The sequence below is a fragment of the Peromyscus eremicus genome, chromosome 22 (assembly GCF_949786415.1).
Source record: "Peromyscus eremicus chromosome 22, PerEre_H2_v1, whole genome shotgun sequence".
Lineage (NCBI taxonomy): Eukaryota > Metazoa > Chordata > Mammalia > Rodentia > Cricetidae > Peromyscus > Peromyscus eremicus.
Window position 1 is genome coordinate 5,656,891 of NC_081437.1, and position 17,168 is coordinate 5,674,058.

Below are 17,168 nucleotides of genomic sequence, written 5' to 3' on the forward strand. Positions count from 1 at the left end.
AGGATAACTCCAACTCTTTTGTATGGATACATATATATTTAGGAAACTTATAAAACAGTAGGTTTCCAGGAGGCATTTTCAAACATCCGCAGTGTTACTTACCCCTTCTCCCACCCTCTCTCTATCTTGGTATTTTTAAATTTAGTATCAAAACTATAGATTTTACAGATGACATGCATTCTATAGATCTGAAATGCAGATGTGGTTTGAAGCTGAGTGCTTTGGTTCCAGAATACATGTTCTGTGCACCTCACACTGCTCAAGAGAGAAAGCATATACAGTTACATATGGAAGATACATTCCTTCAAGTGCGTAGCCTGAGAGGGACGTAGAAGTAAGGGTAGAAGATGTGCCAGGGTGAAGATGTACCAGGTGGTAGAAAAAGTGTGAATGATGTCAGGCAAGCGTGAGACAAGTTCAAGAAGCACAAGTGGTTAGGTTTGTCCAGGAAGATACTATCCAGAGGGACGGTGTGAGCCATGAGCATAATGTAAAATTTTCCTGTAGCCACGTTTAGGAAGTTTTCTAAAGTTGAAATGAATTTTAATAAACTATTTCATCGAGTATATGTAAAACATCATCTCAATAAGCAAGGATTATAAAACTTACTGTGATATTTGACATTGTTTTTCTTACCAAGTCTTCAAAGCTTGGTATGGTTTTGTTTTTGTTTTTTTGATTTCCAATAATTTATTTGTCAAACCATAGATCAGAGCATGGATCCACCCTTGTCAGAGAAACTTCTCCTGGTAGATGTAAATTTATTTATTTATTTATTTATTTATTTATTTATTTATTTATTTATTTATTTTATAGCTTAAATAATTTAATAGTTTTATCACATCTTTTCCATTTTTGTTCCTATCATTTCAAAGGGTAGCCTAAAATGACTTGAAATAAAATTACCAAATATTATATCCTTATGCCAAATCTTGGTATGTTTTTGAAACCCACAAGTCATCACAATTCAGACACATTTTCAGTGGACTGGGGACCGACCACATGTGGACTAGTGGCTGCCATATTGGACAAATCTAGTGTAGGGAAGGAAGAGTAGGAAGTACAAAGATTAACACATGAGCCCACTCTAAGACATTTGTTGATGGTTAACTAGGCCAAGGGACCTTACAGAAGGTACTTGAGCACCAGAGTGGCATGATGGGAGTTGTCAGGAAGAGTAATTGGTAGGGTATGAAGAAGTCCAGGTAGAATAGAGAAAAACCTTTTAGGGGATCCCAAAATGTTCAAAGTACAGTAAAGAATGACCAAGAGTGGTGATTAGTGAAGAACAAAGGGACTGGAAGAAGAGACCAGTAGAGGCAGAAGCCACCAGAAACTAAGTGCTCTATGACAAAAGAGGGGACATGTTTGTATAAACACCTGGAAGTTCCCCAACAGCATGCAGTGTTAAGAGCAGTGAGGTCATTAGGCCCGGACTTGGACAGAAGAAAGCGAGAAATCCACTTTGGGGGGCTCTACAGCTTCAAGGAAGAACAGGAATTTAGCTGCACCTTCAAGTTGAAGACTGAGAGCATGCCCCCAGGAACACCACAGGCTCCATTCGGAAAGTGAGATTTTTCACAGAAAAGGCAAAAGAGTGTATGGTTGGGTGACTTGATTCTTGGCGAATGTGGTGACCAGTGAACAATATCAGGATCCATCTCTAAATGATCACATGCTTCAGGAAGTCACTGCACTTTTCCAAGCCCAAGGCTGTCTCTGTCTAGTGAGGAACTGAGACAAAGAACCTGTAAGGAGCCCCCTGCTCTGGCTCACGGACCTAACACAGGAAGTGTGTCTGGCAGATCATGGTGGTATTCACCTGACTGTCCTTTCCAGGGGCACTCCAAGATTTCCTGATGGAAAGCTTAATTAGCAGATTATCTGCTCCTCCTACCTCATGCTGAGTTAGCGTGGAAGCCTCAGCTGAAACGTAGAGACCAGAACGAAGTGACCCTCGGTGACAAAGGAGAACATTTTCATTTTACTCTAAATGAAAGCAAACGTTATTGTAATTGCCGAGAAGGTCCAAAAAGAGCAGGAAAATCTTGTGTCTGTTAAATGTAGAATAAAACCATGAGTAATAAACATAAAAGCATTAGTATTCTTCAAATTTAAATATGCACGTCCACTTTTCGACAGGTTTCTGTACAAAAAGTTTTTTTTTTCTTTTTAAATCAAAAGCTTTGACCTCTGAATTCTCCCTTTTTCTCCATTTTAAAATTCAGGGTGTAGCTCTAACAATAAGCTAATGGTCTGTGGAAAATGTATGTGTTTGTACCTTTCTTGAATGGATAATGGGCACAGCGCTCTTAAACAGTTAGAAGGTGGTTAATAAAATTATTTCCCTCCTACCCCACGCTGGGCAGAAAGAAAGGTAAGAGCTCCCACAAGATGACCAAAGACTCTACCCAGGTTTGGAGGACTTCAGATGAATGCTGGATTTCTCCTCTGGCCTCCTTGGGCAAAGTCTCTGCCTAGGCTCTCAGAAGGTGGGGCTGCCCAGGAAGCAGCTTGCACTCTGAGAAATCTAAGGGAGGTGAAAACCCTCCAGCTATCATTTGCTTTATGCCCCTGTCTTTTTTTAAAAAGTGTCAATTGAAGTCTATTTTTTTCATTCACCTAGAGAGTTTGCTATTTAAAGGAACCCTGCAGTGAATCCTTCTGTAGAACAAAGGCCTTTTGATAATTCAAATGTATCTCAATTGATAGGTTTTCTTAACCAAGGATTTCTAAATCCATCTGCTTCTGTAAAGGCGGGGCCCCTGGAGCCCTCCTGCAGAGCAATGATGCTCTCCAAACAAACCTTACTTTGAGATCTGGTTAACAAGCCTGTGAACAGGACAAACTGGCTCCTCCCAGGGTTGTCTATGCTACTAAGAGACATTAGACGTTAGAAATGACTAGGGAAGCCGGGCAGTGGTGGCACACGCCTTTAATTCCAGCACTCAGGAGGAAGAGGCAGGTGGATCTCTGTGAGTTCAAGACCAGCCTGGTCTACACAGGGAGTTCCAGCATAGGCTCCAAAGCTACACAGAGAAACCCTGTCTCAAAAACAAAAAACAAACAAAAAAAAAGAAAGAGAGACAGAGAGACAGAGAGACAGAGAGAGAGAGAGAGAGAGAGAGAGAGAGAGAGAGAGAGAAATGACTAGGGAAGACATAATAAACTGATCTTATTTTCTTCATGGACATTGGATTAATCTAAATAACATGAATTTTCAATTGCTTAATTCTGGCACAAGGTGCACTCAGAACTTGGCAATTGGGGCTGGGTAGAAACAGGATACAGTTAGCAGCACAGGTTTTAAAAGTTTTTAAGAGGATAGCATGGCCCTTTCTGGGATGGCCTCCATGAGAAAGAGGTGGTGCCTTCCACCACAGCTCCTGAGAGAAGAACGAGGTAGCAATCTTAAGATGGGGGCATATGTCCAGGAGCACCATTCCGTGGAGGTGGCAGATAGATGATGAGCCCATGTCCTAAAGGATAATTTTGGCGGCTCACCAGAGCATTTACTGAAATTCAACCCAGTACAGGGTCCCTATCTGTGCCCGGAAGCCCAGTTGGACAACCAGAACTCAGCAGCATGAGCTACTGAGTTAATCCTACATGGATAGCTAGGACCTGTGCTCACACACTTGTGTTCCCTCAGGAACAGGATGTGGTGTTGGGATGACAGGAAGGAAGGACTGGATGGCATCTGAGGTCAACTACTGGGTAAGGAAATTGGGTCAAACAAGCACAAAATGGCATGGAAGTGGGCACTAGTGGGCATCCCTGATCTCCAGAGATGGTTGTGCCCCATTGAAAACATGCCCATGGCTTTACAGGAAACACAATGTTCTGGTTTCACTCTGACAGAAAGCAACTTGGGAGGTGGGGTTCTTTCAGCTTGCACTTCCAGGTAACAGTCCCCCCTGAAGGAAGTAAGGGCAGGAACCTGGAGCAGAAAGCATGGAGGAAGGCTACTGGCCAGCTCCCTCTCTGGCTCTCTTACACCTTCCGAGGGACGGTGCAGCCCACAGCAGACTGGGCCCTCCCACATCAATCATTCATGAAGACAATCTCTCAAAGACACGGCCACAGGTCCACCTGACAGTGGCAGCTCAGTTGAGGCTCCCTCTTCCCGGACTTAAGTTGACAGTAAAACTGACAGGACACTTGGCCATTTCCAGGACCCCTGGACTCCAAGTGGCTTCATTCCAACCCTAAGGGGTGGAAGCCACGCCCACTGCTTTAGCCCATATGTAGCTTGGGACCCATAGACTGGATTAATGAATAGAGCCCATCTCAAAGCTGGTAGAGCTGAGACAGCCCTTGCCATCCCAGCTAAGGACTTGTTGTTGGGATCCTGTATATGCGCAGCTCAGGGTCTTGCATCTTACGTCATTAGGGGTTGTTGGTAACTACGTACGGTCCTTAAAAAACTGGATGCAGATCTCACACACTCTCTCTGCTCTCTCTGTCTGCTCCCTGCTCTCTGCTCTTTGCTCTGCTCCTGCCATCTCTCTCTCTCTCCAGGCCTGGCTCTCCTCTGTCCTATTCCCTCCCTCCTTCCAATAAAGCTCTCTGTAACTCTGGTAGTCATGGCTGTGGCTTGTGACTTTTCCACCAGTAACCAGCGCCGCCACAAGCACCGTTCATCCTTTCACTTGTCATAGCCCCTACAGCACAGGCTTGAGTATTGTCATAATCTGGGAGTCACCTGTACTGGGTCATGGGTTCATTTAAAAATCCATCTCAAATGGGAAGACTGAAAGGTGAAATCAGTACAAGATCCCTGGTGCCCCGGCTGTCCACTCAGAGAACAACCTATGCTGCAAGGTGGACTCTTGTGGGCCCTGGTTCTTCCCACTCATCCTAGGCTCCTTGCTTCTTTATCCTGGCAACTGTCTGGTAGCCCCAGAGGCTGTCTAAGAATGAGGCCCCTTCCACTGCCACTTACTCTTGTTCTCAATCCCCAGGTTGTTGTGGAATATTTAAGTTGTGTTACTTTCGCTTATGCTGTGGAATATTTGTCTAATGATGCAAAGGTATGTCGCATTTGTTTAACTCTTTAAAGCTGTGCTACTGTGCCTGCCTGAAACACCTGATTGGGCTAATAAAGAGCTAAATGGTCAATAGCAAGGCAGGAGAGAGAAATATGCAGGGCTGGTAGGCAGAGAGGAGAAATAAGAGGAGAAATCTAGAGAAGAGGGAGGAGCAAGAAAAGGAGATGGAGAGGAGGATGCCAAGGGCCAGCCACTGTAGATGTGATTCTAAATGGTCTTATTAAGTAAGAAACACAGAGCCAAATATAGAGTTAAAAGCCCAAAGATCAGTAGCCAAGAGCTAAGACTACCTTATCTTACCACTCACTGCCGTCCTTCCCCTGAGAGAGAGAGACCTTCTTCCTGTGTCCTGTCTTTTTATTGCCTTCCTGTTCTGCCTTCTCATTGGTTCTAAACCCAACCACATGACTTCCTTGTCACTGCCTGTCTATATAGACCTCCAGGTCTCTATGGTTCATACTGAGATTAAAGGTTCGGGTCACTGCTTGGCTGTGTCCTTGAACACACAGAGATTCTTCCTGCCATGTGATCAGATTAAGGGCTTGTGCCACCAACACCAGACTTCTGCTAAATAGCTTGCTCTTAGCTCTGATCCTCAGGCAACTTTATTTGTACAAATAAAATCACATTTCAGCACAAATAAAATATCACCATATTTCCCCCTTCTATTCTAATAAAAAGGAAAAAGGTTATAACTAATATAAGAAAAACTATATACAATAAGTACAATAACTATATACAATATATACAAGCAATAAATACCTAAACAATGTCTAGTCCATTTGCATTTGACAAATTCAGAGAAAATAATTCCATTAAGCCACACAACCACACAGCCAGCCACAGAGTAAGTGAAAGGATAAATGGTGCTGGTGGGTCGGTGGAAGAGTCACGGCCACGGCAGAACCCAATATTAGTTTTTAGAGCTTTAATGGAGGGAAAGGAGTGGGGAGCCAGGCCTGGTGGAAACACAGGAAGAGAGGCGCAGAGAGACCGTAGGGGTCCGCGTGCGGCTTTTTAAGGCGGAGATTGCGTGACCACGCAGTGGGTACGTCGATGACATAAGACGTTAGACCCGGAAGTGTAAGAGCAGGATCCTAACAGTAAGAAGGAAAGATACACAGAATAAAGAAAGGTAAAAGGCCCAGAGGCAAATTTAGTTAACAATAAACGGAATAATTTAAGTTAGAAAAGCCAGGCTAAGGACGGGTATTCATAAGTAAGAATAAGTCTCCATGTATTTATTTGGGAGCTGGGTGGTGGGCCCCCAAAGAATTAAAAAAAAAAAAAAAAAAAAAAAACTACACCGGGTCTGCACCCCTGCATCCCTCTCCCTTAGGGAGACATGTACAGTTAGGAGTGTCATCCACTTGCTTTAGACAGAAGAGGGAGGGGCCTTCCCTCACCTTCCCTGCTGTGTGTACAGCACCCATTCTTTCCTGGAGGCTGCCCTGGAGAGCTGCTGTCCTGGCCTCATCCTTTCCCCTCCTCCCTGGCTTCTGCTATTTATCAACTTTCCCACAGGGGTTCCTGACCGTCACAATTATTATTATGAATGAAAGTATGTCTAACTTCAAAAAATAAATGAATGACGAAAAGGAAAAGACAGCCAATCAAAACACAAAATTTTCTTCGCCTTTTGCTTCTTGGGTACAGGGAATTCAGTGAGCATGCGTCTTCACTGGGGTAGCATGATCACTGGCCACTCGAGTCTCTGATTTTAGCTAATCTTTGAATCCCCCTTTCTGACGTCTGCTCCTCTTTACTCAGCGTGGGTAACAATCCTGAGGTATGCACATGTGTTTTACTTTTAGGTGTTTAGTGCCCATGGGAATAGGATTGTGGGCTTATTTAGACGATCGTTCCCACTGCTGCAAGTTCCTGGCACTATGGAAAGAGTAATCAAGGCCTCCATCAAGAAGGGAGCACCCTCAAAGGGAGGACTTCCAAACGGGTATTAACAAATCACAGCTGGAAAGGAGGAATAACTCCACCAGAGGCATCCATCAGGAAGGGAGCACCCTCAAAGGGAGGGCTTCCAAACGGGTATTAACAAACACAACTGGATAGGAGGTATAACTCCACCAGAGGCATCCATTAGAAAGGGAGCACCCTCAATGGCAGGACATCCAAATGGTACTTATAAATCACAGCTGAGAAGGAGGAATAACTCCACCAGAGGCATCCATCAGGAAGGGAGCACCCTCAATGGCAGGACATCCAAATGGTACTTATAAATCACAGCTGAGAAGGAGGAATAACTCCACCAGAGGCGTCCATTAGAAAGGGAGCACCCTCAATGGCAGGACATCCAAATGGTACTTATAAATCACAGCTGAGAAGGAGGAAGAGCTCCGCCATCCTACAGCACAGTAGGTTAACTGTGGTAACAATTCTTTGACTGTTTGAAAATAGCAAGCCGAGGGCCTTTTGAATGTTTCCCAATTTCCAACACAAAGAAATGCAGCATGTCTGAGGTGGTGGGTGCACTCATCTGCCCAATATGCATTGTAGACCTGTATGGAAATGTCACAATGCCCCTCGTGACTATGTGTCAATATTTAATTTAAAATAAAAACGTGGGCCACATCATGAATGGGTGCTTTCAGAGATGAAAAACAGCCACTTGACAGCACAGAAATTGTTGTCGATTGAAGACAAATCAGAGATGAGTATGTGACATCTTGGAATAAAAACATGTGCCCGTGGGAAACCGTTTTCGGAGCCCTGGGACCATGTTCTCCATGCTGCTCCATCAGTGAAAGCAGCAGGCACCTCCTCCCTCCACTTCTCTGCTCATCTTCGGGGGCCCCAGGCTTCTCTCTTGACCTAGCCACACCCACAAAGCCGCCCACTGTTCTCAGTGGTCCTTTTGATGTCGGGGACTCTTTATTCTCATCTCAGCTGCCTCTCTGGCTCCACAGAATCGCCATCAACGGCAAAATTTCATCTCGCACTGGGGACAGCCAGTGCATGATCTACGGCTACTCTCACTCCTGCCCAACCTTTGCTCCTCATCCCTCAGCCCTCCATCAATCAAGAGCTCAGGCAACCTCCCCGGTCAGATGGAAACCAAACTGCTCCTGCGGGAACCACACAGCATGCTCCCATTTGGAAGGGGAGGCTGTCTGCCCAGAGGAGGCTTCAGCTGTAGAGCTCCATTTGCATGAATAAACAGCTCTGAAGGGTTCAGCTGAAGCTTTTATGTAAACACTCTCCAAAATATGTTCTGCGCTGCATTATCCCCAGCCATAAAGATTCTGGAATCGGAATTTGGCTGTCAGTTTTATTGATGTTGCATGGGGTTCAGTAGAATACAGCTTTCTCTTTTGGAAATTTATTGGCATGGCAGTGGGAAGAGCAATAAAACGGTGGTTTTAATCAGTAAGCCAGGCAGACATGATTCCAGGAGAAATATAGGAAGCAAACATGCCATGGTGAGGAGGTTTCCCCCTCCGCTGTCCCTGCTGCTCTGGTTAAATAACACGGTGGGGGAGGGGGCAGGGGGAGGCACGCAGGGGTTCTTGGTGGGACTGTCCTCAAGCACAGACCAAGAGAACCTTCTTTGCATTACTCCTTCTGTGTGGTCTCCAAGAAACCGTTGAGTGAAAGTATTTTCCAGAAATGAAGTTGCTGAAATTCCCCTTCATTATCTCCAAGGAAGGGATCGCTGGTGAAATGGCTTTGTGAGAGGAACAGGGAGGGTAGAACGCTCTAGAACACTCTTCCACGAGAAGCAAGGTGTGCTGCTTTGCTTCCCAGCAGAGAAAAGGTTAAGATTCAAATGTCCCCTGCAGTGCAGTATTGCCCGGAGGAAAGGCCTTCTGAAGCAGTCTGCTGGGTTGTTGCCCTGGTCCAGTTACTCAATCTCTCTGTGACCGAATTTCTTCTGCTGTCAAAAGGAAGTACCCATTTCACCCCACCATCCTCCTGTCCTGTGGATTGAATAGTTATAGGTTGCCGTGCATAACACGCTGCAATTTACAAAGGCAGCAAGTCCCCTCTGTCACCCACTGACTGAAGTCTGCAATCAGAGAGGAAGCGAGCTTTCCTGGTGGCTAAGGTAATTTCTTCTGTGCAGATGCGTGAGCGAGCAGGCTGCTCTCACATGCGTGCCGTCACCGGAAATGTCCTGATCTACAGCCTTCGTGTCCTTAGGCCCAAAAGTCTCGAGCCATTGCAAATACTCAACCAGTGGTTGAATAATCTTCCTTGACTTGAGGAAGCATCTCCTAAGTTATCTTTACATCAGGTTCCTTTGACACTCACACGTCACTCAGCACTGGTTTTGCTGTAGCTGACTGTCACTCTTTTCTCAGTGCTTACATCCTGTACAGCTCTGGAAACAACTGTAAGAATACATAGGTACTCCCAGTGGCTTTGAGTATCTGAAGGAAAACTTCTCATAGGTACCCCCCCTCAAATGCCAGGAAATGCACAGATGAATGAACCAGAGGAGGAAGTGATCAGGCTGCGAGGCTGGAATCAGCTGCCTGCAAAAGGTCACGGAGGTTGAGAGAGACATACTCCCAGTGGACCTTTCCTTCTCTCACTCACAGAGTTTCTGGTTGTCATTCCCTACGTGTTTCCTCACAACCCCAAATAGCTTCTCGTCCACCTTCAAAACCAAACCAAGCGGGGGGCTTCAGAACTGTTGGTAATTATTTACTTGGTGCCATGCCCCGTTTGGGGCTATCCTGATGAAATCTCTCAACAGCCCTACAGGACAGGAATTGTTATTGATTTAGCTGTATTGGTGAAGAAACTGAAGCAGCGTGCTTAAATGGCATGCTCTGGGCTGCATCACCAGGTAGAAGGGCTGTGGAGATGCAGTCCCAACATTCGTCATCTTCACCACCAAGTGACACATTCTGATAAGGACCAGGAATGACCCCTGGCACAATCGCCTACTGATACAAGTTAGATGATTAAACCGGAATCCAGTTGTTAATCTTACAGTGGCAAGTGAATGCATGCGCGCACATGTACACACACACACACACACACACACACACACACACACACACACTGTTCATGAGCTTGAAAAACAGCCAGTCCCAACCCTTGAGCTTTTTGCCTTTTCTTTTTTCCAGATCACTCACCTATCTCCCTGTCAAAGTGATCCCATCCCAGGCTTTCAAGGGACTTAATGAGGTCATAAAAATGTAAGTAAGATACTGCATATCAAAAGACATTTATAATTGAAATAATGAATTTTTTTTTCTAAGAGAAAAACACAGTTGAAAGGGGATAATTTTTCCAGGAGAGAAACTGTGTTTAGGAAACCCAACTATTTTTATCTTTATAATACAAATAATATCTAGCAGCCTTTGAAGAAATGGTATGATTTTCGAGAGTCATTAAAATCCAGATAATTAACCTTGCTTCAAAGAATTGAATGCATTTTGATAAGTGACGATATTCTTTTTAAGTAGAAAGGGGATAGATTCCTATCATGAAAGTTCTCCATTCTACTACAGCAGCTATTCCCTAATGTCGCTTTTTTTTTGATAACTCCCACATTGATGAAAATGTTAGAAGTTTATTGTGCATCATAAGATAACCACTGTATCTAAAATACAATAAGCGCCCGACAAAAGCACTGGGTTTAAAGCCGAGCTGATGAAAAGCATGGACCGGAAGCATGGAGCAGCCCGATGGTCCTGTTCTTCAGAGGGGACCTAGGTCTCCTGTTCTGGGTTTCAGCTTCCAGAGCCAAAGACCTCACACACAGACAGAAAACTCTCCAGGAGAGAACTTTGTGATGGCCTCGTCAACATTAGCCTGAGCCAGACTAGCTCAGTGGTTGTTTCCTCCCCCTACAGACCATCTCTAAATAATCCAAGTGACCACCAAAGTAGATTTGCATACCCAAACAAGACTGCATCGGCCATCTTAGCTCCACAGGGAACCTCTGCTGTTCCTTAAGTTATTAGCAAGCAATGATAAGGTTAAAAATACTATCATCATCAAGAGCACATCCTGCTTTTGCTAAGAACTGGAGTTCGGTTCCCAGCATCCATGTTTCGTTACTCATAACTGCCTGTAACTCCAGTTCCGGGAGGATCCAATGTTGTCTTCTGGCCTCTGAGGGTACCTTCACACACATTTACATATGCACAGAGAGAGATATATACCCACAACACATAAACTCTAAAAACTGTAAGTCCTCAATAACAGTGTACATTACAGGAGACTCACTGCAAGTTTCGGAGGTGGGTTTGCGAGCCTGCCCTGTGCTCTTCTGTTCTGAAGTTTATATGTTGAGTTTCCACAACTTTTAATGCACTGAGACCTCCCACTGAGAAAAGCAGGCACAGTTAAATAAGCAAACCATCCGACATCGATGAGATGAAAGAGTCCAGGAGCTATCCATTACAGTGCTGTCGCCTTGGGCTCTGCCTTTCTGTGAGCTCAGCTCTCTTGGCATCTGAAGCCTTCAGTGAGCATTAACCTTAGAAATACACAACCCCGCCTGTACGCCACTTCCCTAAGATGACGTAGGTCCAGGGTTTGACTAAACTGTCTAGATAACGGAGTCTAAACCGGTGCTTTGCACGTATGGGCCTTCAAAGAATAATTGTTACATGAGCGAACAAATAAATGAAAACTGAACTTAAAAAAAGAGAAAGAAAAAGAAATACACAAACTGGCACTTGTGAATTGGAGACTCTTTTCTCAGCTGGCAGCAGATGGCAGCTTTTGTGGGGGTTGTGACATTACCATCATGCTTGGGTTTGATGGATGACAAAATTGATTCATTCACTTCTGTGCCTCTCTTAAGAAATACATTTAATCGGTAGTCTATTTGCACCCATATACATTCGATCTCTAGCCATGGCACCAGGCAAGATGAAGCCACCAGGGACTCGGAAAGAAATAGAAAGGATTTCTTGTCTTGAATTTGCTCACAGAGTGAGACACTGGAGGAAAGGGATAATTAGAATCCATGAAGTGATCCGATAAGGTCATGTGTAGACGGTAACTACCTTGAAGGAGCCCCAGAAAAGGCTTTTGAAAAAAAAAAAAAAAGAGTTAAAAGTCATCAAACAACTAATTCAACCCAAATCCAAGCCTTGCTGGAGTGATAGACCATCAGAGATCTCAACCATAGCCTTGAACCTTAAGGTAATTTCTACTCGGGTGTCACTTTCCAGAGCTGTCCAGCAAGGGAACCAGACCGCAGATTTTTTTTTTTTTTAAAAGGGGCCTATGCACTTCCAACAATGTATGCTTCAGAGTCAGAAACAAGAGAATAGACTTCTGTATAAATGGGCGTGACTGAAACTCACAGTTCAATTGTGCTAGAGTTGTAGACACCCATTGGTGCTAAGGGAAATGTTAGGCCTTAGTGATGCAGAGACAGCTTGTACACTCATATTCCTTCTCAGAGGACACAGTGGAGCATTTAGTGATCAGGGCACACACAGAGGTCATTAGACAAAGACATGATCATTTCTCTCATGTTTTTTTTTTCCTCTCCCCTAGAGAAATCTCTCAGAGTGATTCCCTGGAAAGGATAGAAGCTAATGCCTTTGACACCCTCCTCAATTTGTCTGAAATGTAAGCATCAGATAACAGATAGTTTCTTGCTATACACTATTACCCTGGCTGGTGGGAGCCCACTTGGTGTTTGTGCCCAAGCATCCAATGCTAGGAATCCGGGAGGAAAAGCTTGCACCAATTACTAGGTCTGGGCAGGCACTAATCCCTCTCACTGCAGTGGCCTGAAGGTTGCCATGGTGACAGCGGCTTCTCCCTAGGAACTGTGTAAACTCTGAAACATCACAACACAACGCTGGAAATTAAAATTGACATTGTGAAGTCCTGCCAAGTAGCTCTTGCCTCATGGGGGCTGGGGGTAGGGGTATGGAACACTTCGAGTAGGTAGGAAGTTGGAAGGGACCTTGGGGATCATGAGTTGGTTCATCGGGGGCTGTTGAGACATATTCATTCTTTCAAGTTGGAATGCTCCTTTAATACCAACCGTGACAAGCCTTGTGTTAAGCCTGTGAATGCTGGAGTCATTGGGCTGTATTGGTGTTGTTATTGTTAGATTTATTCTTTTTTTGTTTGTTTGTTTGTTTGTTTGTTTGTTTGGAGACAGGGTTTCTCTGTGTAGCTTTGCGCCTTTCCTGGAACTCGCTTTGGAGACCAGGATGGCCTCAAACTCACAGAGATCCACCTGGCTCTGCCTCCCGAGTGCTGGGATTAAAGGTGTGCGCCACCACCACCCGGCTAGATTTATTCTTAAAAGTAAGTGTTTCTGTAAAGGATAACCACTGCTACAGTCCAAAGACCCAGTGAGAAATTAGGTAACAAGGAGGGCCCGAGAAGGAGACCCATGGATCTTCCTGGGAAGAGGAAATAGAAGAGATCTTCTGGGTAGACTGGTGGGGCGGGGTGGTGGTGGTGGTGGTGGTGGTGGTGGTGGTGGTGGTGGTGGTGGTGGTGGTAGTGGTGGTGGATGGGGGTGGTGGTGGATGGAGGTGGTGGTGGATGTGGGTGGTGGATGGGGATGGAAACTTGAGGGAACGGGTTGAGGGGTGGGTGGAAGGGGGTACCGAAAGAGGTGACTGGAAAGAGGGGAGCATTTTGGGATTAAGAAGAAACCTAATGCAAGGGAAATCCCCAGGAATCTACAAGGATGACCCCAGCTAAGACTCCTAGAAATAGTGGATAAGTAGCCTGAATTAGCCATCTCCTGTGATCAGGTTGGTGACTGCCCCAATTGTCATCAGAGAGCCTTCATCCAGTAACTGATGGGAACAGATGCAGAGACCCACAGGCAAGCATTAGGCCAAGCTCGGGGAATCCTGCTGAAGAGAGGGAGGAAGGATTGTAGGAGCCAGGGGGGTCAAGGACATCACAAGAAAACCCACAGAAACAAATATCCAGGCTCAAAGGAGCTCATATAGTCTGAACCAACAACCAGGGAGCCTGCATGGCACCAACCTAGGCCCTCTGCATATATGTGCAGTTGTGTAGTTGGATCTACTTGTGGGACCTAACAATGGGAGCGGGCACTGTGCCTAATGCTTTGGCTGGCTCTTGGGAACCTATTCCTCATACTGGATTGCCTTGCCCAGCCTGAGGAGGTGCTTGGTCTTAAAGCAGCTTGATATGCCATGCTTTGGTACCCATGGGAGGTCTGCCCCTTTCTGAACAGAAATAAAGCAAGAGTGAATTGAAAGGGGTGGGTGGGGGGACTATGGTCTGGATTTAAGGTAAACTACATTTTAAAAAAATAAATGTTTCTGAATGATCATACACAGACATGCCCAACTCAAAGGGATGGGGTGACTCAATTCAGCTTCCAAGTGATGAAGCTACGGCCCCAAAGCATTAACTCACTTGCTTGATATTATGTAGCAGCAGGTTAGAACCAGAGCTGGAAGAGACACTGGGTCATGTGACTTACAAACCAGGCTTTTTGTACCACCACAGGGGGCTCCCTCCTGGGCTTCTTGAAGCCCCCTCCTCCGATCAGGTCAAAAGGAAGGGAAGGGGTGTGCATCAAGAACTTGTGAGCTCCCGTGCTTGGCATTTCCTCTAGGTTGTATCCTTGCTCTCAGCTACCAGCATAGTTAGATGGTTACCGTTTTGTTCAGAGAAAGAAACGGGAGCTGGGAGAGTGTGTGGATACCTCAGACACTGGCTGGTCTGGTTATAAACTCCAGCCCATCTTTCTCCAAAGCTTGTACATTTTCCATTATACCAGAAGTCCTCCATCAATAGTCCAGTGAGAAACTATCTAAGCAGATTAATTAATTGATAAGTACATGGTACCTGCTGTATGCCTGTCTTGGTCCAGGAGCTTCTGGGACACAGAGGAGCTGAAATACAATTACCCACCAGGACATGATAGTACAGCCAGAGAAGTGATGGTAATTCACCAGACAATTGCTGAAAAAGCCAAACAATAGGCATTTAAATTCCAAAGAAATGGTCTGGACTTATTGTGGACAGTACATAGTGTTCATTACTTTGTGGAGGACTGTGCAATCCCAGATCTGAAATTCTGCAGCATTAACAGGCTGCCCAGAGAATGCTGAAGCACCATCAGGACAGCAAGTGATAAAACGAAGCAAGACATCAACTGGAAGAAAAAGAAAGCACTTTGCAGGGGATGTCTGTGGATTCCTAAAGAAGGCCCTGAGACTCAACAAGTTAGCCTCAGGCAGTCTCTGTGCCCTGTCCACAGTGGTGTCTTGCAGAGCTAGGGCAGCACTCGATCACACAGACACTCAGAAATGCTGATAGAATGAATGACTGTGTGAGGAAATGCTCTGTGGTTAGACCTCGAAGGATCCTTAGGAGGTAACAGTTCCTACCTCTCTCACATGTCTCACTGAGGACTGCTTGATTCAGTATTGGAAGAAGAACTACCGCAGAATACCACTCACGTCTGTAGAATTTAGACCTTCAGCCCACGTTCCAAGTAGCAGTAGTCACTATAGTGTGGTGGAATGATCAGCAGAGTTGGAATCCGAAAAACTAGATCCCATTCAAGTCCTGTTACTCTTCAGATACAGATCATTCAACTTCCATCAGCAACACTGGAGACGTTAGCGGAAACCAAACGGTCACACTTACGTCTCAGAACCCACTCTAACGATGGATTACCTGTAAAAGAAAAGCAGAAGGGGGTAATGATGGGGAGGAGAACCAGACAGGGAAGGGGGTAAAAGTGATGGGGAAGGGTATTATCATTAGTACTTATAGAAGGCACACCAGCTCAGGAAAGCTAGGAGGATGGGAATCCAGCATAGCAAATTAGCTGTAGACTGGGCATACAATTCTAGAAATCTGAATCCCAAGGCTTCTGTGCTGTGCTGTTCCAGATGCATGCCCATCTGGATAACTTTTCAGCATGCTTACCAGCTCAATATGAACAGAAACTATTTTGCCTCCAAGGGGCCGTGTTGATTTGTTCGTTCTCCTGAGAACAGCGCCTCCCATCTCTCCCAATGCGCAGGCTCCAAGCTCCTTGTTGTTACCTGGTAGGAAGGGGCAGAAGTAGAGACATGCACAGATAAACTCCGGGCTAAGATGCCTCCACCTCCCTCCTTGGAAGGGTGGGCAAACTTCCCAGAAATAGCTGGCAGGACCCCCAGGACACCCCAGAGTTCCAGGAGCTTGTCTTAGGCATATGATGGCAGTTGATTTCATGGGTGGGATTTTAGTCAAGAACGCCTGGTGACCTGTGCCATGTATTCCAGCTTCTATTAAACCACCACCCTTTCTCCCTGTTCTCTCTACAGACTGATCCAGAACACCAAAAACCTGGTATACATTGAACCTGGTGCTTTTACAAATCTCCCTCGGTTAAAATACCTGTGAGAATTTTTTCCTTTATCAGCCTTTGTAGAGGGGAAGGGGGTATCTGGTGAAACTGAAAACGATCAGAATCCTGAAGAAGGTTCTTGATTTTCATTTTATTTTTTAAATCATATGTGTGTATGTGGGTCCAAGTGTGGGTTTGCACACCAGTGGAACGTCCACAGAGACTACAAGAGGGATTCGAATCCTCTGGAGCCTGAGTTACAGGAGGTCGTGAGCTGACATGGGTGCTGGGAACTGAACTCTGGTCCTCTGGAAGAACAGCAAGCACCCTTAATCAGTTAACCACTCAGCCATCTCCACAGCCCCTTGAGGAATTTTTTAACCTATAGTCAACATTGTGTTTGCATGTCCCTCCTTGTTGGCTTTCTGATCTAAATTTAATCACTATTTCTTGTTCGTTACTATGCTGGGAGTCTCATACATACGTAAGTGGCTCCCAATATTCCCTTTGCCCCCCACGCCTGAGGAGAACATGGCCCCTTGACAGTGGTTCTCAAAGCTGGAAATGGGGACGGGGGTTCTCAACACTTCATAAAGGACAAATCAGAACTGCGAAGGTGAGTGACAGCAAACAAAACCGGGAGAAGTGATTGCAATTTGATTTCTCCCATTGCACGATGAGAATTTCCTCTCTTTGATCTCGTTCATTCATCCATCCATTCATCAAGGGAAAACCTAAGCATTGCCTGAGGCCGGCACTGTACCACATAAGCTCAATCGCTTTCTATTTTGCACTAAATCCAACCAAGTCTACTGGTGAGCATGCGAGAC

General features: G+C 45.3%; 1 protein-coding gene across 2 annotated transcripts in view; it reads left to right on the forward strand.

The window, feature by feature from the left end:
- Window positions 1-17,168, forward strand: part of Lhcgr (luteinizing hormone/choriogonadotropin receptor) — a 55,611-nt gene that overhangs the window by 10,596 nt on the left and 27,847 nt on the right. For both annotated transcript variants that reach the window (XM_059248476.1, XM_059248477.1), the window contains exons 2-4: window positions 10,145-10,216; window positions 12,540-12,614; window positions 16,316-16,390. In XM_059248476.1, coding sequence (XP_059104459.1) covers window positions 10,145-10,216; window positions 12,540-12,614; window positions 16,316-16,390 — 222 coding nt within the window. The remainder of the gene's footprint in view (window positions 1-10,144; window positions 10,217-12,539; window positions 12,615-16,315; window positions 16,391-17,168) is intronic.